At 40.9% G+C, this 25,644-nt stretch overlaps 1 protein-coding gene across 7 annotated transcripts in view; it reads left to right on the top strand.

The window, feature by feature from the left end:
- The window catches only part of RBFOX2 (RNA binding fox-1 homolog 2), a 528,484-nt gene that overhangs the window by 361,988 nt on the left and 140,852 nt on the right, over positions 1-25,644 (top strand). For all 7 annotated transcript variants that reach the window (XM_082266542.1, XM_082266544.1, XM_082266545.1 and 4 more), the window contains exons 2-4: positions 8,441-8,665; positions 10,795-10,935; positions 17,945-17,998. In XM_082266542.1, coding sequence (XP_082122668.1) covers positions 8,441-8,665; positions 10,795-10,935; positions 17,945-17,998 — 420 coding nt within the window. The remainder of the gene's footprint in view (positions 1-8,440; positions 8,666-10,794; positions 10,936-17,944; positions 17,999-25,644) is intronic.

A 25,644-nucleotide genomic window follows, 5' to 3' on the forward strand; every position in this document is an offset into this window, starting at 1 on the left:
GTACTTTCAAAACGAGGTACCCATTACCACTTCCAGGGGATTGCAGCGATCTCTGAAATTTCTGGCCTACTCCTCTTTAAGACACGGTTCACACTGGAGCGACTCAGTCTCCCCGACTTTGATCCACCCCGTGCAGCACGACTTCATCGCGGCTTGCAAACGACTTCTATAATAGAAGTCAATGCAAGCCGCTCCGATGTTGCCCCGAAGTAGTGCAGGAACCTTTTTTCTAAGTCGTAGCAACTTGAGTCGCTCTTATTAGAACGGTTCCATTGCACAGAATGGAGCACGACTTGTCAGGCGACCAAGTCGCCTGACAAGTCGTGGCAGTGTGAACTGGGTCTCAGTATTGGGCATCAACAAAGTGATTGAGGTCAGGCAGGTGGCTTGAGTTAAAACTGACACTTCAGCCAAGGTATTGGGTCCATTTCACACTACCCGCATTGTGTTTTGCGGTGCCATTCCTTTTTACCACAAACAGTCTATGCGAGGACCTAAAGAAAAGTGCATTCCAAAATATTGTGTGTTAAGGCGTCTTGCATTAGGTGGACAGAATACAAAGGATTTTGTGATTGGAGAAGGAGTGGGTAATTGATAGGGTCCTCTCGCTGTATGAAATCTGAAGCTCTCAGATATAATACTGGTAGCATCCGAAGTATGGCAGTGGCTGTGTTTGGCAAATTAATATATTCTACAGTTAACCAGGTTGTTGGATGTTTTGCTAAAGTTTAACACCTCACAAAGGTAACTTTTTCCCCCCCTCTATATGTATAGATGTGTGGCTGGAGATCAGCTTTTTGGTGTCTTAAATAATAATAATAAAGTAATTCTTGCAAATGATGCAGGTCACTGAAGACCTATTTTTTTTTTTTTTTTTAAATACTATATTGGTTAGGTGTTTTTACAATTTACACATAGGAAAAAAAAAGAGCAGAGTGGAAAAGCTCAATTTACTTATCCAAGTTTGTATTCTCTTCATCTTGAAATATTTATTTCCCTGCTGAATAATTTAGAAGGTGCCCAGGAGGTAGGATCAGGGTATCTGCCTGTCACCTGGAACACATGAGAACAGTGAAAGTGAAGAGGGTGACGCCTATGGAAAATTATGAGATGGGGCAAAGGTGCTGAATGATTAAACATTTTTTTTTTTTTTGTCAAGGTAAATTGTTTTATATGTAGATACTAGATTGTAGGCCTTGTATTGTATCTGCTCTCACTATTACAAAGCAGCCATCACCACAGTAATGTCACAGCCCAGGCCTGTAGTATATCACCCTTATGCCTTGTGGTTATGTTACTATTCTGGTTTATAGTATTGTGACAGGATTGGCAAAAAGGGCGAAAAAGGGCAAAAAGGGTGATCTTTGGGAGAAAAAAATGAGTTTTGAAAATCAAGCTGGCCATATACCGGTAGGATTCTGCCAAAAAAAAAAAAAGTTTTTTTTTTTTGTTATCGTTTGATTTTCTTTTGGTTGGTAGTAATGATGATAAAGATCAAAGGACCATAACGGGAACATTTTCTTTGGCAAAATTCTAACTGAATGTATTTTTTTTTTTTTTTGTTCTCAGGAAAATTCGTACTTTCTGTAATGTGTTATAGGAACAAAGGTAACCTGTTTTTTAATATGTCTGTCATTCCATTCAAATAAGCACATCTGGTCAAAATGAAGGCTTCTCGAATTAAGTTAGTTGATTCAATGATGGGAAAAAAGAATGCTCTGAACAATTTTTCAGAATTTCTATCAGAGTGACTCCCTTTAGACTGTAAGACCAGTGCCCACAGCTTCTTCTCGCCAATGGTTCAGCAAACTCATGCCCTGTGATGGCAAGTGTAGTGCAGCCCTCAAATCCCTGAACTGAGCATGAGGGCTCCCAAGAGACAGCCCCACAAGCTGGAGCAAAAAGGAAAAGAGGAGAGCGATGGTAGCCTTGGTTGGAAACGTCTTAAACCAGCATTAAACACTTGCAGGGAGGAGCTGCCCCATTGCGGGGTGTGGGGTGGTTTGTGTTTTCCGTGCTTTAATAATCCTATAATACTAAGGTTGTACAAAAGGGCATAATTCAGGCAGGCATGCCTAGAAAAGCATATTGTCTAAATATGGCCTTTCAGCCAAGCAAATGTCATTTTTAGCCGTGAGGTCAGCAGTGATGTTCTTCATTTTACAATAGTCCCATTTTTTTTTTTTTTTTTTTTCTTTTTTAATACAAAAAAAAAGTGTTATACTTGCTTGTTCTATGCGGTGGCTTTTCCCTGATCCTTTTCTGGTCCCCCGCCTGCTCTCCTGGCCCCTCTCTCCTGCTGAGTGCCCCCACCGCAGGCAGCTTGCTATGGGGGCACCCAAGCCGCTGCTGTATGTTAATTCAGACACTGAGCCACAGCTCGGCCCTGCGCCTCTTTCTCCTTCTTGGCTCACTGACTTTGTTTGACAGCAGCGGGAGCCAGTTTATTGGAGGCTTGATAGACTTTCCTAAAGTGATGAGTTTTTAGGGATCGCCTACAGGAGGCCAGAGTAGGAGATGGCTGGACAGCTTGAGGTAGAGATTTCTAGAGTCCTGGAGATGAGCTTGGGGGGACAGGCCAAGGAAGCTTGAGAGCAGGAGGTCTTAAGAGTAGCTTGGAGAGGACGGTGTGGGTGATATTTGGGGAGGACGGTGTGGGTGATATTGGGGGGGGGGGGTGAAGGTGTGGGTGATATTTGGGGGCGGGGGGAGGGAGGACGGTGTGTGGGTGATTTTTGGAAATCAGAGTTGTGGATGGCTTTGAATGTTAGCATTTTGAATTTATTTTGTTGGGCAATCGAAAGCCAGTGGAGGGATTGGCAGAGAGGTTGCAGACACTGAGCTGTTGGTAATGTAGATAATGTAATATTTCCCTTTTTGCATCCAAAACTTAAAACAAAAAAAAATTATGCAAAAAATATAAAATTCTTAATCTTTTTATTGTTAATGTAAACTCTAGTAATTTTCCCTGATTTGCTCCCTTTTTGGTTTGTTAAATATACCATTGAAAGGTTAGATTGGTTCAACAAATAAAGCCGTTCATCCTGTGAGCAGATAACTTCCTGAACTTTCTGCCTCTCGGCTGTTTTCACTTAGCAATGTTACCTGCTATTTGCATGAACTACAAAACTCCTTCCCCTGTTTTGGAGGAGAGGGACATGTTGCGTAGTTTTAACACACTCCTTGTCCTAGGGTGACAACACTGCTTTGTATATTTTTCACCCTAGGACAGGAAAAGATTTAATGGTAGGATTACCAGGTTGAAATAAAGGAAAAGTGTTTAAAACAAATGCAGTCTCCAGATCTATGGACAAGTAAACTGCAATGGAATTATTTTTTGTTTTTGTTTAGATGCACTTAAAGCACATGCATATTAAGTGAAATTGTCATATTTAGGGTCCTGTAGGTGATTGATTAATGTGAAAGATGAGTAGTGGAGTGGGCTGTTTGTGGAAAAGCAGGATGCTGGGGTAAGGATGGCTAATATAATAGACAGGATTGGTAAGGGGAGGAAGTCAGATGGATCTTATTGGTTATAAACACTGATGTATTGAGAGTACAGTATTCTATTTTTAGATGGGCGGATAAGGGTCGGGTACACCTGACTTTAAAATGCAATAAGATTAAAGACCTTATGCCTTTACAACTCCTTTAATGGGCACTGCCAATGGGACACAGAGACTGTGAACCACCTGGAAGTTCATTCTGCCCTGGGGAGATTTTAGGAGTAACAGTTCACAGCTATCCTTCCACACTCCCAGCAGTTTGGGCATGTAATGTAATGGATTGCCATTTGAAGGCACTTTTTTTTTTTTCTGGAGCGTGTACCCTTGAAATTTTGTATCAGTGGCCAACTATACCCTTGCATTGTGAAAAGCAGCAGTAAAACTCTACCGTTGTGTAGCACTGCACTGTTTAACAAGCCGCAGAGCCTGGTAAAAATGACTGCCGTGTGTGTGTAATACACATGATTGTAAACTATATATTAAAACTAAGTTTGTACACAACAGCAATCCCTTTTATATACAGTATGAAAGTCTGCAGTAATGCAATCTTTTATTTCTAGAGTTTTTCTATTCGTTTTTTGTTTAATACGTTTTTATTGGAAAGAACCGACAAAGATATTACACGTACATTGTAAAAAGATGCTATAAAAAGGGTAGCGAGCATGGGAATCAATTAACAGAACAGTTGAACAAACATGGAGTAGGTAACGGTCCCAGCAAGAATTTATTTCTATTAGTACTTTGAAAAATCAGATTTTTTAAGTGCATTTTAAATTTGTAATTTCTCTATTCTCCTTGTACTTCTGTTTAAACCCCATCCCCCTCAAAATTGCATCTGTTTTTCCCATTTTGCCAGCTCATCTCATTTTGTCCATCTCTGGAAATACGACTAAAGCCCTTCTTTTTTTTTTTTTTTTTATATCTACGCCCACTAAAGCCAAGGGTGGATCACTGCTTCTCCAATCATTTCCAGATGTTGCAACGCTAACGTTCTGTTAACACATCTGCATATTCCTCGCACTTCTCTCGTTTTTTTTCTTCTATGAAAAGTTAAGCCACTGTGAATGTTTGTATGTTGTCTTTTCTAATGCTTCAGAACCAATGGTCATGCTTGTATAGAGTTCTGACATACCAGGTTCTGAAATTCATATTCGCACACTTGGAAATTATCCTGTGGAGTGAGATTCCCTAGTGCATCAGAACTTCCTTGGATCCTGGCAGGGGTGTACCTAGAGCATTTGGCACCCAGGGAGGATCCGATATCTGAGGGGCGCACCGACCTAGTGCATTACCATAAAACCATTTATTAAAATATTAAAAAGTGTACAAAGTACTCACAAAACTAGTGTGATACAACACACATCGAAAATAGCATATACAGTCTCCAAGGTAGCCAGGTCCCAATTATGACATCTGGCTCTTGGACATCTGGCATTTCATCTGGCTCTGAGGAAGGGGGCTCGCCCCTGAAACGCGTCAGCCTAGCCATAGCAGCCCCATGCGACCATCTGCATGCCCATTCGTCATAATTGGGACCTGGCTACCTTGGAGACTGTATATGCTATTTTCGATGTGTGTTGTATCACACTAGTTTTGTGAGTACTTTGTACACTTTTTAATATTTTAATGGTTTTATGGTAATGCACTAGGTCGGTGCGCCCCTCTTTTTCTTTTTTGTCCTTTCTACCAGTGGTTCTGGATACCCTTGATCCTGAAGGGGGCAGCAAGACCAAACAGCTCTCTCTACATCTGAGTCTGCAGTGCACCTCTTTCTATTCCATCAGACAGCACTTGAGCGCAGGAGGTTTTGTTTTTTCTAGGATCCTATATCTGGCAAGCCCCCCCCCCCCCCCCCAGTTGTGCACCAAATGTCAAATGATGTCACATGTAGTTCCTATGCGCAAATGTAGGAAGACCCCCCCTTTACATTACACAGCCTCCGCACCTCTGGACCCCTTTACATTACACAGTCTCCGCACCTCTGGACCCCTTTACATTACACAGCCTCCGCACCTCTGGACCCCTTTACATTACACAGCCTCCGCACCTCTGGACCCCTTTACATTACACAGCCTCCGCACCTCTGGACCCCTTTACATTACACAGCCTCCGCACCTCTGGACCCCTTTACATTACACAGCCTCCGCACCTCTGGACTTTTTTTGTTTTTTTACATGACACAGCCTCTGGACTCCTTTACATTATACAGCCCCTATTGACACCAATGCTAGGGCTTTTTGCTTCCACTGACACCGATGCTGGGGGTAATATTGCATCCACTGACATTGCTGAGGGTATTAACAAATGGGCTTATTTTACTCCAGCTTTCATTTCTGTGTGTGCCGTGCTACAAAAAAGACATTTACAGCAATCTATGCATCTGTAGAACAGGAATAAAATAAAATTATGGGAGCATTGGAACAACTAAAATACTGTTTAAAATTTGTGAGTGATATCTGATTTGAATTAAGGGCTGGTTCAGGTGCAGGAAATTCTCATTCCATGTGCGTTTCCCACACTGCGTTTAAAACACGCTGGGTGTGTGAGCTCTTGCGGGCGTATATATATTTTTCTAAGGACACCTCTAATGCAGATTACAATCACAGTGAATTTGCCTGCCCCTGATCTTATGGTACTGCAGCAATGTGGTGCAGTACGTTTTTGATAAAGTAGTGCATGCATTACATTTTTTGCAATCAAATGTGATTTCAGCCCTTTTAAATGAATGAGCTGAAAATCGTGCCGCATGGAGTTGCACAGGAATCCAGCATGTATCTGTGCGATTCAGGGGTTACCCGGCCATAAACCTAATTTCAATTATTATGTTTTAAATATGTTCTTGACTATTTTGAAATAAACTGGTATGGGGGGCAGTTTGGAATTTTTGCCCTGGGCATCAGAAGATATTGTCCCATCACTGGTCAGGACCAACACCCCACTCCCCAGACTGTAGCTTGCAGACTTTACTTTACGCTACTAATGGTATAAAGGGTTCTGCTCACAATTGCTGATCACCACTTGACTAGAGGGGCATCTTCAAAGCTGCATTGGAAAAACAAGCAAAATATGGAACTTGCCAGCAAGCAAGTCCCATCAAAAAATTACTCTTGGGTAAATGTTACTGAAAATCACTGCACTCAAATCACTGAATTATCCTTTAAACTAAAAGCAATGGAGTTAATACATCAGTGGGTGGTGGTGGACACTGCAGCCTTCCCCCGTTATCAGACCAGCTCAGGACAGCAGACACAATCACCCCTCTCTTTCCACACTAGCTCAGGGGACTGGGCGGCAGACACCATGCCAACCCACACCCTCAGGCGGCAGAGGACCCTGCCATCACAATCTGCCACCCCTTTCTAGGGCCAGCGACTCAGCCCCAGAAACACCCGGGCAGCAGTTAAGGAGGTCCAGGGGACAGTGTGCAGCGGCAGCTGCGCCGAGAATAGTGACAGGCCTGGCAGCCGCTGCAGTGGTGGGAGGAGTGAGAAGGAAGATGGCAATAAAATGTCAGAATTTCAAGCATCCTCTCTCAATTAAAGGCTTGTTCCTTGTTCCCATAATTCCCTGTCCTTGTTGAAAAATTTCCCCAAGAAAAGCCACGGCACAAAAAAAAGAACCCTGGCTGGTTCCCATCTATGATATAAGCAGTGTTTACCTGTCCATTTCTATGCTGAAAATGTAATTTATTGCCTGCAGTGCTGATCGAGTGCCTTTTTTCCAACAGGGAGGTTGTACGGTAGATGGTAGATGGACATCTGTTAAACCATGGTTGGCCATACATGGATCGAAATTTGGCCAGCCCCCGCTGGACCAGTCGAATTTCAAGCAATATATGGCCAACTTGACTTCCTCCCACCCAGCCACTGCACATATACGACCGGGTGGGAGCTTCCTCCTTCTGAGTGGACGTTCCTGAATGTCCTTCAGAAGGAGGGAGATCGCGTGGCCATGCGAGCGATCCCGGTATGCCTGTGTCCCCCCCAAGTTTGCAAGTTTATGCCATGTGTAAGAAAAAAACTTGTTAATTTGACAATTTTGTGTGGGTAATAAAGATTTTTTTCCCCCCAACTATTGTGGGCAAAAATTGCAACTTCAAAAACCTCACTATGCCTCTTACTAAATACCTTGGACTGTCTTCTTTACAAAAAGGGGTCATTTGGGGGGTATTTGTACTGTCCTGACATTTTAGGGCCTCAAGAAATGAGATAGGTAGTGTCAGTACATCAGGATTGATCAATTTTCAATGATACGTAGCCTAGCTTGTAGGCTCTATAACTTTCACACAAACCTATTATCATACTTATCAGGATTTTTATTTTTACCAAAGACATGTAGCAAAATACATTCTGGCCTAAATTTGATTTTATTGGGTTTCTTTTAAAACCAAGTAGAAAATATTGTTTTTTTTTTCAAAATTTTCACTCTTTTTCGCTTATATTGCAAAGAATAAAAAAAACCCAGTGGTTAATAAATATCACCAAAAAAAGCTATTTGTGTGAACAAAATGATTAAAGTTTCATTTGAGTACAGTGTAGCATTTTGTCATTCAAAGTGCGAGAACACTGAAAGCTGAAAATTGATCTGGGAAGGGAGGGGGTGAAAGTGCCCAGTATTGAGGTGATTAAGAAAAATTGCTTCAGCTTGGAGTTCGGTAAACTATTTTCTATACTGTTTTTAGATGATAGAAAATCAGCCATGTAAAGGGAGAAATATTACCTTTTACATTTTTGATATTTTAATCCACAGGTTTAGTGTGGCTTGTAATGGCTGTAACCAAGTAAGAAGTAAAATGAGTCTTGCAAATGTTGAAAAAACTACATCATATTTGACATGTTTAAAGTGTTAACGTTTTCTGAAAAGGTCTTGTTCTCTATATTTACTGTTGGCAAATTTGCAATTTTATTTAAATCTAATTTTATGATTTTCTTTAGGGTAACCAGGAGCCGACAGCCACTCCTGACACCATGGTTCAACCATTTGCTGCTATTCCTTTCCCTCCACCACCTCAAAACGGTTTGTCTACAGATTACGGAAATCAACACACACAGGAGTATGCGGCTCCATCCACTGATCACGGACTTCCACTCTATGGAGGAGGGCAGAGTCTCACAGAGCATAACACCCCAGCCACCAGCACAGCTAGTGCTTCCAACACGGTGTGTTAATGTGCTATAGCTATCTCTGTATCTCTTTATAGTGTGTTTACATTTTTCTTTTTTTTTTCTTTTTTCCCTGATGTCCACAGCAGTATGCATGTTTCAGAAACGATCAGGCTTGAGTGTAGAAAATGTTATAGGTTGAAAATTCACTGTGTAATGCAGGGTACACACACAGTGGGCTGAACGGAAAAAAAAACTGCTGTACTAACACAGCAATGTTAGGGCTGTGATCTTCCCCCGCTCTGCTAGGGTGTTTTGATGGGTGAACCACCCCATCACCAGAACAAACTGATCAGTGCGACAAGCCATTCGACAGAAGCCAGTAGTGAGACCGAGACTGAACTGTACACACAGGCCGAAAGTCGTCCGGTTCCTGCCGGACCGACAGTTTTCATCTGATTATTGGCATGTGTGCCTAATCTGATACAGTAGATCAGAATCAGGGCAGACTAAAGGCAGTAATTTAAATCATCTGACGCCTATTTCGGAAGTGCTAGAATTTCGTATCTGGTGTTTGCACGTGCCCCCTTTGGGGAGACTTATCCCACCTCCTGTCCTAATTACCTGTATTATTGTGACAGGCATTTAGAGGAAATCTTAAAAGCAGAGACTTTCATTATCCTCCAGGGCCGGTTCACACCATGTAGGCACATCGTACAAGAACGCGCAGTGCTTTTGTACCATGTGATCCAGTTGCAGTGCGTTTTTAAACAGTAATGCAAAAATGAATGGGCTGTAATCGCACCGCATGTGAATCGTGTAGGAACACGCAGCACATTCTTTGCAATTAATGTTTGCGGGCCAATTCATACCATGCCCAATCTTCTACTCCATAACTCAATTTAAAAAAAAAAGTTACATAATAAAGCCAGCAATAAAGAAAGTGTGCAAACAAAATATGGTGCAGAAAAACAGGCCGATCCGCTTAAAGGAGTTTGCCCCATGAGAAAGGGGCCTAAGGCTGTGTTTGAGCAGAGCAGCCACCTGCCTCTGCACCAGGTAAGCCAACATGAAGCTGTGTGCTCTGCTCCTCTCCACCATGGCAAATGGGATGCAATTTGGGGAGTGATCAGGATTGCTGAAAGAAGTTTGTTCCCACACTAGGTGCTGTACCAGGATGCCTTTCTCTCCCTATTAAACAACTTTATATACAAGAGTTATACATAGTTCCCTCAAAGACTATACAAGTGCTACATATACTCCAATTAATAAAAATGTTTTACAAAAATATGCAAAATTTATGAAAATATCTCCTGACCATGGGCTGTATTAGATGCATTCACAAATTGCACCAAAACGACACAATCTAAAGTCCTATCAGTAATCACAGCCATCAAATAACTATTAAAAAAAAATGAATAAAAGAACCACGTTGTTTTCCTAAAAGGGGTGAAAGCAATAAATGTTAAAATTGATATATTCAGCTCAAAGATACTACAAAACGGTGGTAATCCAACTGAGATATACCATACGACGCATATCGTAAGAAAAATGGGAAGTGCCAAAATATACATAGGATACCCAACCAAAATACATATCGCATGAAAGTAACTAAAGGATCCCGACAAGAGCAGAGAAAATGTACAGTGCTTAAGACCGCTTGAAGTGATTTTATTTTGTTTAACCAAAAATTACTCCCTACACCATCAGGGCTTTTCTATACCACAATTGTTTTTTTTTTTTGGTGAAGTGGTGAACCAGTGTTGCAGCCATGCAACCAGTCTTGACAAGTCAGTAGTGACATTTTGTATATTTCTTTGTATCTTCCCCTCCCAGTGGCAGCTCTTGCCTCTCTCCTTTTTTTTTTTTGCCCTTGTATCACAGGGTAAGGAAGTGAAAGAAAATCGACCCAGCAGAGTCATAGGCAGACATGAAAACAAATTGACTTAGTCTTCTAACGAGAGTTTTTTTATTTGTTTTTTTTTATTTACGGTTTTTAATGGTAAAAACATTTTTAAAAAAATAACACTGTTATATATGAATGACAAATCAGGAAAAAGATCCTCATTTATGTAAGCCTAAACGTTCAGGTGCATATCTCAACTAAGTTCTGGTAACCTTTGAAATTCTGAGTCTTCTTTTGTTAAATGCCATAACTGTTGCGGTTTTGCTTTTTTTACATACAGACAGATGGATCTCAGACAGAAGGGCAGCAACCACAAACCCAGAGCACTGAAAGCACGGAAACCAAACCAACCCCTAAAAGGCTTCACGTTTCCAATATACCATTTCGCTTTAGAGACCCTGATCTCCGTCAGATGTTTGGGGTGAGTCAGTTTAGTTATGTTTGTCTGCAGAACTGTAACATTGTTTTCCTGCACTTATTACAGAACCCTTAAATAAAAAGCTTGGTCTCGCTTATCTAATCACTAACAGCCCATTTAAAAGTGTGAATGGTGCCTTAGGCCGGCCATAAATCGTTCGAATCTCGGCTGGTTCAGCAGGAACTTGCTGAGATTCGAACCGTTAATTGGCACGCCAAATGTATCAATGCCGATCAATCAACTTGGGTACTATCAGATGGATTCTCCTGTGATTATCGCTAGTGTCTTCTATAGCCACTAGCAATAATCAAAATCTTCCAGCGGGGAAGTCTTCCTCCTCCTGCCCCTGCCAGGTGAAGCAAACTAATTCCTCTCTCAACACTGCCTGTGTTGATGGGGGAATCGTGCAAATTTCTATCCTGCAACCAAGAAATTTGCACTGTGTATGGCCTGCTTTAGTGGTAGTAGGATGAATGAGAAACAAAGAAATCTAGAAATTGAGTATTTCAAGAATGTCAAATGCTTTTTCTTTTTTTTTTTCTTTCTTTTTCTGCATAAAGTCTGGTTTGTATTGAGACATATTCCATTTCCATTTTAGGCATCTCAAATTTAAAATGTTATATTGCACAGAAACATTGCTTCCTTCCTCATCATTCCTTGTTGGTTCCAGAGGCTCCTTTTCCCCTTTAGGTACCTCCCAGTAGCAAGCCAAGTGCTTAAGAGGTACTTGTACTTCCATTGGGTCATGTGCTAAGCTGTGTGCATCCATTGACACACAGAGGTGGACAGCCATGCTCTCCCAGAGTTCAACTGATGGCAGCAGTAGCCTATGGATCCACTGCCCTCAGTTTCTCTGAGACAGTTGGTAGGGAGTCTTTTTACAATAATGCAAAGAGGTAATTAAGGTACATTTTTGACTTTAGTACTACTTTGAATTTTGAGAATGCTAAAGCATTCACATTGTTTGATTTTTAAAAAGATGTGTAAACAAAGTACGTCAGGAACGTTATGATCAATTACTATACGGTCTCTTTAGACTTCAACTTGGTTTGCTCTGAACCTAGATTGCACAGTACATTTATAATGTGTGGCTGGTTTTACATTCAATTTCCTCAACACAGTTACTCAGATCCTAAATCTAAAATAATTTGTAAGTCCCGCTCATCTGTCTGAAGTGTTGTGGACACTATATTCTGAAGAATTATTTTATTTTAAAGTTTTCCCGCTTTTATATGTGTGTATGAAAAATAATTCTAGGTTTACTTTAACTTTAATTTAGTTCAGGACACGCTAACCTATACAAATTATTTCCATTACTGAGTGGTCTAGCCGCTGGGGCTGGTCTAATAGACTGTAATAGCATTAGCTGTAGTAGCCTTACATACAGTGCCTTGAAAAAGTATTCACACCCCTTGAAATTTTCCACATTTTGTCATGTTGCAACTAAAAACGTAAATTTTATTTTATTGAGATTTTATGTGATAGACCAACACAAACTGGCACATATTTGTGAAGAGGAAAAATGGTATTCCAAATGTTTTCCAAAAATCTGAAAAGTGTGGCACGCATTTGTATTCAGCCCCCCGGAGTCAATACTTTGTAGAACCACCTTTCTCTACAATTACAGCTGCAAATCTTTTTGGGTTTGTCTCCACCAGCTTTGCACATCAAGAGTGAAAGTTTTGCCTATGCTTCTTTGCAAAATAGTTTAAGCTCTGTTAGATTGGATGGAGCGCTTCTGTGAACAGCAATTTTCAAGTCTAGCCACAGATTGACAATTGGATTTGGGTCTGGACTTTGACTGGGCCATTCTAACGCATGCATAGGTTTTGATCTAAACCATTCCATGTAAATCTGGCTGTATGTTTAGGGTTGTTGTCCTGCTGGAAGGTGAACTTCCTCCCAGTCTCAAGTCTTTTGCAGAATCTTAGCAGGTTTTCTTCTAAGATTGCCCTGTATTTGGCTCCATCCATCTTCCCATCAACTCTGACCAGCTTCCCTGTCCCTGCTAAAGAAAAGCATCCCCACAACATGATGCTACCACTACTATTTCACAGTGGGGATGGTGTGTTCAGGGTGATGTGCAGTGTTAGTTTTCCGCAACACTGTGTTCTGTGTTTAGGACAAAAAGTTCAATTTTGGTCTCATCTGACCAGAGCACCTTCTTCCACATGTTTGCTGTGTCCCCCACACGGTTTCTAGCAAACAGGACATCTTATGGCCTTCGTTCAACATTGGTTTTCTTCTTACCCCAGTTCTATAAAGGCCAGATTTCTGGAGTGCATCACTAATGGATGTCCTGTGGACAGATTCACACACCTGAGCTGTGGATCTCTGCAGATTCTCCAGAGTTACCATGGTCCTCTTGGCTGCTTCTCTGAATAATGCTCTCCTTGCCCGGTCTGTCAGTTTAGGTGGAAGGCCATGTCTTGGTAGGTTTGCAGTTGTGCCATACTCTTTCCATTTTCGAAAGATGGATTGAACAGTGCTCCGTGAGAGGTTCAAAGCTTGGGATATTTTTGTATGACCTAACCCTGTTCTACAACTTTATCCCTGATCTGTCTGGTGTGTTCCTTGGCCTTCATGATGCGGTTTGTTCACTGAGGTTCTCTAACAAACATCTGAGGGCTTCACAGAACAGCTGTATTTATACTAAAATTAAATTACACACAGGTGGACTCTATTTACTAATTAGGCAATTGGTTTCACTATATTTTAGTTAGGGGTATCAGAGTAAAGGGGGCTGAATACAAATGCACACCACTTTAGATACTTGTAAAAAAATTTTAAAACCATTTATTGTTTTCCTTCTACTTAACAATTATGTGCCACTTTGTGTTTGTCTGTCACATACAATCCCAATAAAATATATTTACGTTTTTAGTTGTAACATAACAAAATGTGGAAAATTTCAAGGGGTATGAATACTTTTTCAAGGCACTGTACACTGAGTAGCACGGTTCTGACAACAGTATAGACACTTCCCCTTTGCTGCATGGTTACACCAACTGTCAGACTGTTCTATAATGAAAATAATTGCAAACCACGTAAAGTGAAAGTAAACCCGATCTCTTTTACCCCGCTGAGCAGGAACCACCCTCCTACAGCCGCCCTCAGTTGATCTCCCATTCCACCAGAGAGATGGTGAGATGGGGGAACAAGTTCCCTCATCTCCTCTGTGACAAATTATCCTGTAACTTTTGGTTTGCAAAGCTGTAATTTCCTGGATTTTACAACCAGGAAAGCAGCTGATCAAACGCAATCTGCGCTTGATCAGCTGCTTTAAATGGCAGTAGAAATATCTGGGGTTGAATAGTCTCCATAATTTGCAGCTGTCACTCCCCAAAACTTTCACAAGGCTTGTTCATCTTTGTGATAGCAATAAAGTTAAATGAAGAAAAAAGTGAAAAAAAATTAGAAGCACCCTCGTCCCCCTGCACATACATGCAAAGTTATGTGATTTCAAAATGCACCGAGCATAAGAAAATGTAACCAAATTAATTTCATTAAAACTGCTGGTGCTTCAAGCCACTAGAGGTTGTATGATGTATGTAAACTAACCACAATCATATATTCGATCAGCAGCACAAGTTCAAAAGCCAATAAATTATCAAAGATAGTGCAAATTAAATAGACACAATCTATCAATAATAATAATAAAGTGCTCTGTGCAAATAAATAGAGACAGAAAAATATATCAGAAACCATAAAAAACAAAGTGCAAAAACTGGAAATGCAGTCCAAAAGTCCAACTATATCTGTGTGCTGCCTCCTTTAAGTATACACTCTTCCCAAACTGCAAAGTGCAATATTTCTTTGATTGTAGTGATGGTGGCACACCCTCTGTGTTGGAGAAATGGCAGAAAATTCAGACTCGCCAGATGATGTTGACCTCTTACCGTATGGTAAGCAGAGGTCTAAGTAGGATTGTAAGATCTCCGTGATCTAAATATGGATACTCAGTTTATCCTCCCGAAGGGTCTTCTCCATATGGTGAATGTTTTTAAATGAGAATCTCGGTAAACACAAATCTATAGAGAGAGGTTTTGAGATTTTGCGCTATAAACAAAAAAAGAGCGACAATTTAAAAAAAAAAAAAAACTCAATTTTTTTACTTTTTGCTATAAAACATTCCCAATAAAAAATTTTTAAAAATTATTTTATCAGTTTAGGCCAATATGTATTCTGCTACATATTTTTGGTAAAATAAAAAAAATCCCAAAAAGCGTATTTTAATTGGTTTGCACACAAGTTATAGCGTTTACAAACTACGGAAAAGATTTTTTGGACTTTATTTTTTTGTTTTTATTATCAGTAATGGCGGCGATCAGCGTTTTTTTTTTTTTTTTAGCGGGACTGCGACATTGCGGCAGGCAGATCGGACCCCTAACTGACATTTTTGACACTTTTTGGGGAACAGTGACAATACAGTAATCAGTGCTAAATATTATGCACTGTTACTGTATAAATGAAGTCAATGATTACATGCGCTCTCTGATGTTAGTGGGTGGCATACCATGAGGAAAGTAAAAAATGGGTAGAAAATATAAAAAAGGATGAGGTGGAAGAGGGGAGGGGGCCCACGAAAAGCAGCAGCCAGCTGGAGCTATGAGAGGCTCTGAGGAGAATAAACAAAGAAAGCAGCGCCAGCTTAGTGAAGCATAAGGTTTATTAATACAAAAAACACGTAGTAACTTAGGTAAGTAAAGGTCGGTACGGTAGGTGAATGGGATCATCCATCTTCTTGCCTGGATACTGTTGCAGAAAGGAGGGGTGCGGGGTGCCGGTGGTGCGTGGAGGCTGTTGTCTGGCAGCCTGTCTGATGGTGCTGTGGTGGTGGAGGACTCTCAGTGGGGCTCCACTTCCTACTTGCTGTCAGCCCAACCTCACTTCCTGTGAGGCGGAGGGAAAGATGGGCGTTGCTAGCTTTCGGATCATCCGTGCTTCTTTATTAGGCACCTAGGAGCCCCACTGAGAGTCCTCCACCACCACAGCACCATCAGACAGGCTGCCAGACAACAGCCTCCACGCACCCCGCACCCCTCCTTTCTGCAACGGTATCCAGGACAAGAAGATGGATGATCCCATTCACCTACCGTACCGGCACTTACTTACCTAAAAGTAAGTTACTACGTGTTTTTTGTATTAATAAACCTTATGCTTCACTAAGCTGGCGCTGCTTTTTCTGTTTACTGTATAAATGACACTGGCAGGGAAGGGGTTAATACTGTGGGTGATCATAGGGGTTAATGTATGCCTGAATATGCTTGTTTATTGTGGGGGGAGGTTCTGTGACAGGCACAGAGATCGAAGTTTCAGCTTAGCTGAAACTCCCGATCTTTCCCTGCCTGTCTGACAGAAGACTTGCCTGCTTTGTTTACATAAGCAGGCGTGTCTTCTGTCAGTTTCTCTGATCGCCGCGGCCCGCCTCCCGCGGACCGCCTCCCGCTGTATCTAAACGCAGTGGGAGCGCGGCGCGCGCGCACCGCCGGGACCTCGTGCACAAAATCGCATAATACTACGTGGTTTTGCGCAGCTAAGCCGCCCTGCCACAGTAATACTATGTTGGGTGGTCGGCACGAGGTTAAAAAACGGCCCCAAACTTACTTAAAAATCTCTATAGTCAACACTTGGGCGGATTGATAGCAATTTACATATACGGGTGTGACGTACTTATGCGTTCGCTTTTGCGTGGGGGGACTTACATTTTTTTTTTTTTTTTGGTGCTTTCCCTAATTTTTTTTATCACTTTATTTTACCATTGCAAGAAATGTAAACATCCCTTGTAATGGGGAATAGGGCATGACAGGTCCCCTTTATGGGGAGATCTGGGGTCAATAAGACCCCAGATATCTCCTCCAGGCTAGAAAGCCTGAAATAAAAAAAAAAATAAAAAAAACACTATCTCCGATTTCCAGCCGAAATTACAGCAGTATTTACAACTACCAGGCCAGACATGACGTCAAAACGTTGCGCCTGGGCCTCCAAGAGTCAGAGACTGCTGAGTACAAACTGGCCCTCTGTATTCCCTATGGTGAACTGCCTCTGGCGGATTCCTTCTCTTGTTCGCCGATCACACGGGTGAGCTGGTAGAAGCACCTGAGGGCAGCGGGCGGGGGAACGTCCCCTCCCGCTACCTGTAGGCATAATCAAGCGGCTGAACAGCCGCTGTGATTGTTGTTATGGTGCAAGGAATTGCCGATTGAAAAAAAAAAAAAAAAAAAGATGCCTGCAGCTGCACCCATCATTCAGATATCTCCACTCAGACCAGGACTTCATATGACAAACTGCGGTATGGAAATAGTTAAACAGCTACGCAAATAACATGTGACATAAAAAGATTGCAACAGCCACTATTTTCCAGGGCCTCCGCTTTAAGAAAATTAAGTTTGGGGGTTCTAAGTCATTTTCTAGCCAAATTGCATCTTTTAACCTGGATTTGAAAAATTTCAAAATTGCCCCAGTAAGCAAGCATGCGGTTAAAGTTGGCCACATGTTACAAGTCCTAGTACAAGCTTTTAGATTTACCAACAGCTGTGATGTGTGATCTGGTATGCAATCACACTACATAGGCTTTTTAAATTTAAAGGCGAAGATGCAAGCAGAGTGTAACATGGGTTTCCAACATCACAGATATCACACGTACATTTACTTAAGAATTCAGGGTATTGGTACTTGTATGGGTGTCATTAAACACATTTTTTTCTTTCTGTATATTTAAAGTATGTTCTGTACCGAGTTACAGAAGTTTCCCCATCATTCAGCTTGTCAAGATCAGTAAATATCTGGTTGTTCCTTCCATTTCCGTTGACTTAGTCTTTTGATTAGTAGCAATGCTAAAAAGCAGCCAATCCTCTGTCTGTTGCTTTGCCACTCTGTGCATAAAAGTTATTTTGTAGTTGCTGTTAAGAAGAAAAAAAAAAATGCAATTAAAGAAAAAATAAACCTTATTATATTTCTAGCCACTTGTTTGTAGTTATTTCCATCAACTAATAGTATTTTTCTGTTTTAGCAATTTGGCAAAATTCTCGACGTAGAAATCATATTTAATGAAAGAGGATCTAAGGTAGGCTGAACTTTTATTTTTTACCGATCTCCAATTTTTGTCTGAACCACAACATTGGGTTCAGATCTCTCAAGTTGTTTGGATGGTCATAAGGGCGTAGTCCCATCCTTGTTGTTTCTATGGTTGAATTGGTAAAATGATTTGTCTAGATTGATCACTGAATCGTGAGATTTTTGTTCTTTTTCTTTGCCCAGAAGATGCTGTTTCCTATATTTTTGCATAATATAGCGCTCTTTCTAAAGCTCAAAATGCTAAGTGTTCTGAGAGGTCAAAAGTAGTCAATTTTCTTATTGGAAAAAAGTGTGTTTCCACATTTACAGACAAATTGGGATAACGCCTACTTTAGAGTTATGTTCCCATTAACATAGCATAACATAAAAAAAAAAAAATAAACTAGAACTGTTTAGAAACCTCCTAAAGGTAATATATGTTGGTTGTGGTAAAAAAAAAAAAAAAAAAAATATTTGCTACTTTCTTATTTCTGCTCGCTGAAAACCTTAAAGAATCCCATCTTTGTAATGTTAAGGTGTGGACCATGGAGTTATATTTGCTATGATTAACCCTGTCTGTACTGTGCTGGAAGATCTTCATTATTGTGAATGTGCACACGGTCTGTCCTAACAGTGGGTTAAAGGTCTCAAGACTTGGGTAGTACATTTTATGTCATTAAGAAAAAAAAAAAAAACTGTCCCCTGTTGGCACATTGAAAGTTATTCTAAACAGATGTTGCTATGTATCAAAGAAACAAATGGCTAGGATTTTTTAAATGGTTTTTGTATGCGATGTGAGTGGGAAAAAATACTGGGAATTTCTCATTTGACTGAAAAGGTGGAAAATATACTATTTATACTTTTGGTCACAGGTAAGCATCATTTGTGTTTAAATGGGACTTACATTTTAGGTGCTCTTCCACCGTTTTCGTGACATTAACACACATGGACTTTGGATCTCATGTTGCCAGGTTCCCCCATTCTTAGGCTAGTGCCAGGTCACTTAGGATTCATGCTCGCTCCTTCTGAGTGGCTCAGATCCTTGACCTACCGTCAACAGGGGGGGGGGGGGGGGGAAATTGAACAGAAAATTACTTTGAGTACCATCAAGGGCCAGGTGTCTGCTTTGGTGGTCTTCTTCCAATGATCTTTGGCCATACACTCCCTGGTGCGTACCTTTCTTCAGGTTGTCTGACATTTGGTTCCTCCAGTGCGGGCTCCGTTGCCATCTTGGGATCTCAATTTGGTGCTTTCAGTTGTCCAGAAGCCTCTCTTTTAGAATCCTCGGGAGATACCCCTGCTTACGCACACAGGGAATCACCTTATGCTGCCAGTAGTGACCCGAGCCAAATGCAAAACAAGTGAAAAACAGTAAAAAAGAGTAGGAAAAAAGTAATTGGCCTTCACCTGTAAAACTATTCCTGTGTGTGTGTGTGTGTGTGTATGTATATATGTGTGTATATAATACACACACTCAGTCCACCCCTCACATTTAGTCAGTGGTTTAGACATTAGTGGCTGAATTATTTTGAGGGGACAGCAAATTTACAGTTATTCAAGCGGTACACTCACTACTTTCCATTGTAGCAAAGTGCCATTTCTTCAGTGTTTATATATATATATATATATATATATATATATATATATATATATATATATAAATATATTAAAGGGACAAAAGGAAAAAGGGGAGGGAAAGGGATATTGGAAGGAAAGAAGAGGAAGGTGGGACTTTAAATGAGACTCGTGCAATTGAGTCTCCATCCCTAATGATAAATAAGCATGGGACAGCAAATATACACGTTATACAAGCTGTACACTCACTCCTTTTACATTGTAGCAAACTGTCATTTCTTCAGTGATGTCACATGAAAAGATAAAAGAAAATATTTACAAAAATATGAGGTGTGTACTCACTTTTGTGAAATACTGTGTGTGTGTGTGTGTGTGTGTGTGTGTGTGTGTGTGTGTATGTATATATATATATATATATATAGTGTGTGTGTGTAAATTTTTCTAAAGAGAAATTTGCGGGCAGTTACCTGAGAGCAGGAACCTCATTGGACTATGAGGATGCTTACCAGTGCCCTCGCAACTCATTGAAAACTGCCAGCCACAACGGCTGACGGTACTTTAGGCATTCATTCACAGGAAAGAAGGTGCAGATGCTGGAACATGTGACATGTCCCCCCCCCCCCCCCTTTAAACGGTGGCCCATGTAAAATGTTCCAGAATTGAACTTATCCTTTAAGTCCATAACCCAGACAAAGCCTGCAGATATAAACTTCTGACTTTCCTGGCTACATGTCCTGGGTCTTTAAAAGCATAGAACCTAATGGGCACAACAGTCAAGCAAAGTAGCATTTTCAAAATCTCAGAAATGGTATCCCCATCACTTTTTAATTCCTTGTATATGTATAGTCAAACATTTATTGTAGTTTTAAATAGAGAAGGGTTAAAGCCATTTTCTGGGGGTTTTACATTTTTTTATTTTCCTGTTGGGAGGGGGGGGGGGGGGTTGATTAAATTTAGTTTTATAGAGGTTCAACATGAAGCGAGGAAACTATAAAGGAGAATTCTTACTTCGAAGAAAATTGTCACTGGAACAAGTGTCCCCAATGGAAGTTTAAGTCCTTATGCACACAGGCAGTTTAAGGCCTCTTAGGTCAGGGGTGTCCAAACTTTTTTCAAAGAGGGCCAGATTTGATGAAGTGAACATGCGTGAGGGCCGACCATTTTGCCTGACATTCTTTGGACCATTATAATTAAATGCAATTTAACTATTTTTTGCAAACGATCTATTTTTCATTTCGTCACATGAATGACATATCTAAATAGGTGCTAAAAATCCCTCTGCCTTTCATATCTGAAGGCTAGATGAAAAAAAAAAAAAATACAGGAAGCAGAAATAGGTCAGGAACATTGTAAAGTACATTACATATTATTGGTAATAAAGGTTGTCTGTGAACTTTTAAGTTAAAAAAAATATGAACAGGAACATAACACCAAGTATACATGTTGTGTCCAAATATATTTATAACTGATTTAGACCAACTGACATTAACTGAGACTTTACAATGTATTCATCTCAATTCGGAGCATGCATGCTCCCTAATCAGTCACACAAGGGTTAACCACATAGAAGCGCTATGTGAACCCACCGATGATGAATAATGATGGCATCAATCATAGTCATGAATGATGCCAATGTAGTAAATAGAACATTGAAAAGTTTTTATTCAAAATCCGTTCCATGTATATATAAAACAGCAGTACACCTTGTACAATGAGCCCCGCTGGATCTTCAGTGGGGAAGCCAATATAAGGGGTTAAAAACTCCAGCTTGGTGACCATCAAGTATGTGTGAAGGCATAAAACCAGCCAGGAACAATGCAGCAGTGTGGACAGTTGTGCCTTGCTCGGGCTGTGAGGAGATAACGGAATGCCTCAATCCTGGACAGGGAAGATTGGAAAAGGGGTCACACAAAGCCTGGTATAGGAGGATCGATGTCTGTTGCCGCTCCGATCACCCACGATGAGTGCTGACCAGGAAAAGGACCCGGACGTGATGTCGGACTCTGGGGGATGGAGGACAAAAATAGGGCTTGAACCGCTATAGAGCCGCTGGTGGTGAGTGGCATGTGCGGTGACCCAATGCAGGGGAGCGCGAGTAGTGTCTGCTTCTTGTATAGCTGTCCTGACAACTTTTCAATGTTCTATTTAATATATTGGCATCATTCATGACTATTATTGCTGCCATCAGTAATTCTCATCTGTTTGTTCATATAGCGTGTATGTTGTTAACCCTTGTATGACTGATACATTTGAACATCCCTCCTGGTGTGTTTTGTTCCCGCAAAGCTGCTACTTGACCCCCAGATGTTATGCCAATTTTCATGGAGCGGGTGCTGGTCCTATCATACTAGCGCCCAATTTATTTGTGTTTTTTAGTCCTCCCTAATCGGACTAAGTCTGAGGTCATGTTGAGCAAAGGATATAAAGCTGGCGGGGGCAGGCGGGGTGGTGTTAACAATAGTGTATTCACAAGAAACAGAATTTGATGCAGCGAGCTGGGATGGACCATCATTTTGAGTATAAGTCATTCAAAACAGTAGCACATATAAGAGGTTGTATAAAATTAATGGTAAAAGAACTAATATGGCATACGTGCAGTCCTGAGGCATTGAAAGATCCAGAGATCCCAGGGGTCCTGAGCGGCGCTTGGGGATTCACGGGCCCAACAATAGATTTTTCCAAATTACCTGTGGAGCCATAATAGTAACCTGCGGGCCTGACTTTGGACATGCCTATCTTAGGTAATCTACAGGCATATTTCTGCACCCCGGATAGATGGCTGCAGCATACAAATGCCCATAGTAATGAATGGCTGTATACTGATTGCATGAACTTGTGCACAGGTGAAAATCATAGCGGCTTATGCGCATTCTGAAATTTATGCTTGTGCAAGCATGGTATATACAAGTGTACGGTCATTCATCATTCTAGTTGACCATACACTGCTGTCTCTCGCAGGTGCAAAAAGTCCTAAGCCAGAAACCTCAAATCACCTGTGTGCATACAAGGCTTTACTCAGCTTCATTTCTGGTGACAACTAAAACATTTTTTTTTTCTTCTTCTTCTTACATGGGTTAAGTGTTTTTCTGCAAAAACGCCCCTGCTTCTGGATACACTGGCAGTGGGGTTTTTGGGGTTTTTTTTTTTTTTTTCCACCTCTAAAAAAAACCCTACCACTAAAAGCCTGTGTGCATGGACATATTGGCTAACATGCTTAGAGGTAGGGGGGGGAAAAAAACGCCTGGCACCTCTAGGAGGGGCTGCAAAAACATCCAGTGTGCATGAGGCCTAAAGTGTAAAATTGTAGGTTTACAATTTAACACATTGTATAAAATGTAAGTCAGTGTTGAGAAGGTACAGCATCTTTAGTAATAAGAGTTAAAGACAAAACTTGTTGAAGTTTTGATGTTAGGTCATTCTGAAATTATGGAAAATTCCTATTAAGGAACGTATGATCTGTTTCTTGGCTAGAACGTGGCTGTGACTAATCTATGGTAAAAGAGCTAGTAGTTAAGAGGGTACATTTCTGGGATGCAAAGGCGTCTGTGGGTGCTAGGGTACATATCCTTCGATGTACCTGTATTATAGAATAGGAGCACAAAACATTCAAGTAAACAGAGGCAGCCATTTCTGACTTAGTTCTTACAGTCCCAGTTACCAGACTGCTGTAGGCTTTGGTATTATAAGAACAAGCATCCAAATCAAGAAAGCCAGAAGAAAAAGGTCTTAATCTGCATACTACCTGAAAAAAGCCTGGTTTCCCACTCCACTTGCTGCTAGGGAATTTGTATTTTAGCAAGATGTTTTTTTTTCTTGCCCAAATAAGCTGTCACATGACAGTCTGTTTCCTTTTCCTAAAATGGAGACAGGCTGACACAAGCTAGTCTTATTTGAAGCTGAACAGTTTTGTCTGACTGGGCTTTAACTGTAGAGGACATTTTGATCCATTTCAGACAGTCAATTTCCTTATGAGAATGCAATGTGGGCACTGCAAGAAGTACCCCCCTATCCTACAGTCAAAGGAAAATTTGTGATGAGGCAAATTTTGAGGAACCTTTCCTTTTGAGGGGTGGGGTGCGTGTTGGTGACTATTTCTTTACTAATCAGGCAAGTCTGAATGCAATCCTGTAGTGCATACTTGTTGAGCTTCTGAGCATTTTCTGTAGTGCTTTTTGCTGTGCTTTCCACGTTTTTTACCGCAATTTTGTTTTTTGCGTTTGTTTTTGGAAAATTTGTTGTTGGGCAGATTTAAAAAAAAAAAGCAAATTGCGGTAAAAATGCAATACCTGCATTTTGGATGCAGGTCCATTGAGTCTTTTACATGCAAAATGCTGCATTTTGCAGGAAAAAAAGTCCTTGACCCTTTTCCAAAAACGCAGAGGCATTGATGTGAACGTGTTCATGGGAACCCATGTTTAAAATACGAAATAAATAAATTGCAGCGCTAAAATAATGAATGGATAAACAGGGCAATTACTCACCCTTCTATATATTAAAAAGTTCATAAAGTTCAACTGTAACACAACTGTCCAATAGAGGATTCACAGATATGCCTTTCCGGTTTTAACATGAAAATAAAGAAGAGAAAAGGTCCAACATATCGTGATACTGTGATAGACGGGTAAATCAAGGGGGGAGGGTCACACCAGTGATGGTATATTCAAATAGACTTCCTTCCCCACATGTAATACAAACTCACGAGACCAACATGTTCTATAAGCATTTCTAAAGCGTAGTCGATCATCAAGCGGCCCCTTGATGATGGACTTTTGTTGGAAACACATTGGGCATGGTTGCCAAGCCTGGTTGCGCCGCTGTTTTTGTCACATGCAGCGGCATGACACGAGTGAATAACTGGGTTTTATTTTTGTCACATGTTAATAAACGAGGATTCAACTTTTAACCACCGGTGTTTCTCTCATTGAGTGTGAGAGCTAAACTCTGGAGGTCCTGACTATTTTATACGAAGGTGTGATGACGGAGCCATAAAAACTACTCTCTTGAAATGCTTATATAACACGTTGGTCTCGTGAGTTTGCATTACATGTGGGGAAGAAGGAAGAGAGCACTACATGTCTATTTTGAATGGTGTGACCCTTCCCCCCCCCCCCCCCCCCCACTCCCTGATTTACCCGTCTATCACAGTATCACGCTATGTTGGACCTTTTCTCCTCTTTATTTTCAGGTTAAACTGGAATGGCATATCTGTGTATCCTCTATTGGACAGTCATGTTACAGTTGAACTTTATGTAACTTTATGAACTTTTTAATATATAGAAGGTTGAGTGATTGCCCTGTTCATCCATTCATTATTTTAGCGCTGTAATTTATTTATTACTTTGATTAATTTAGAAGGGTGCTTATTCTATTTATTAAAAAATATGAAATGCATTTCTGCAAAAAGCATGAAAAAACGCATTAGTGTGAATCGAGCCTAATGCCCTGGGATTAGAGGCATGTTGAATGAAAGGGACTGTCAGCAAACCAAGAAGACCGAGTACCTCTGGTGTCATAGGAGTACTGATCCAAATTGAGGGAGAGTGAGGCACTGAAATATTCTCTAATGGGCAACTTTATTTTTGGCTACAGTTTTGCTTTAACCACTTCAGCCCCTGCTTAACGTACATATACCTCATGGGGCTTGAAATTATATACCAGAATGATGCGTGCAGCTACAAGCATCATCTCAGTATGTATGTATGTATTCTGCCAGCAATGGGTTTTTTGTTTATTTTTTTGTAAATGCGACCGTAGCAGCTAATTAACCGCTGGGCCACTTTTACAGGCTACCAAAGGTGATCAACCCTTGTTCATCCCTTGTTAATTTAAAAAGCTTGCAAAAATTAAGTGTATTAACATATTTTTTTTTTTTTTTAAAGCTCCCATGTCCCCCTACACAAAGGCAAATGCACGCGTCGGTCTTGCACGCATATGTAAATGCACATGTGCGGTATTACCGCAAACAGAGCGAGAGCAATCATTTGTGGCTGTCAGCTGGTAGTGGTCAATGAACTACCACAGCTCTGTGGAACAACATGGTAGTTCATTCTCTCTTCCTGTCAGATTGCATCTGCTTGGCTG

This window comes from Pelophylax lessonae (assembly GCF_965119305.1).
Source record: "Pelophylax lessonae genome assembly, chromosome: 8".
Lineage (NCBI taxonomy): Eukaryota > Metazoa > Chordata > Amphibia > Anura > Ranidae > Pelophylax > Pelophylax lessonae.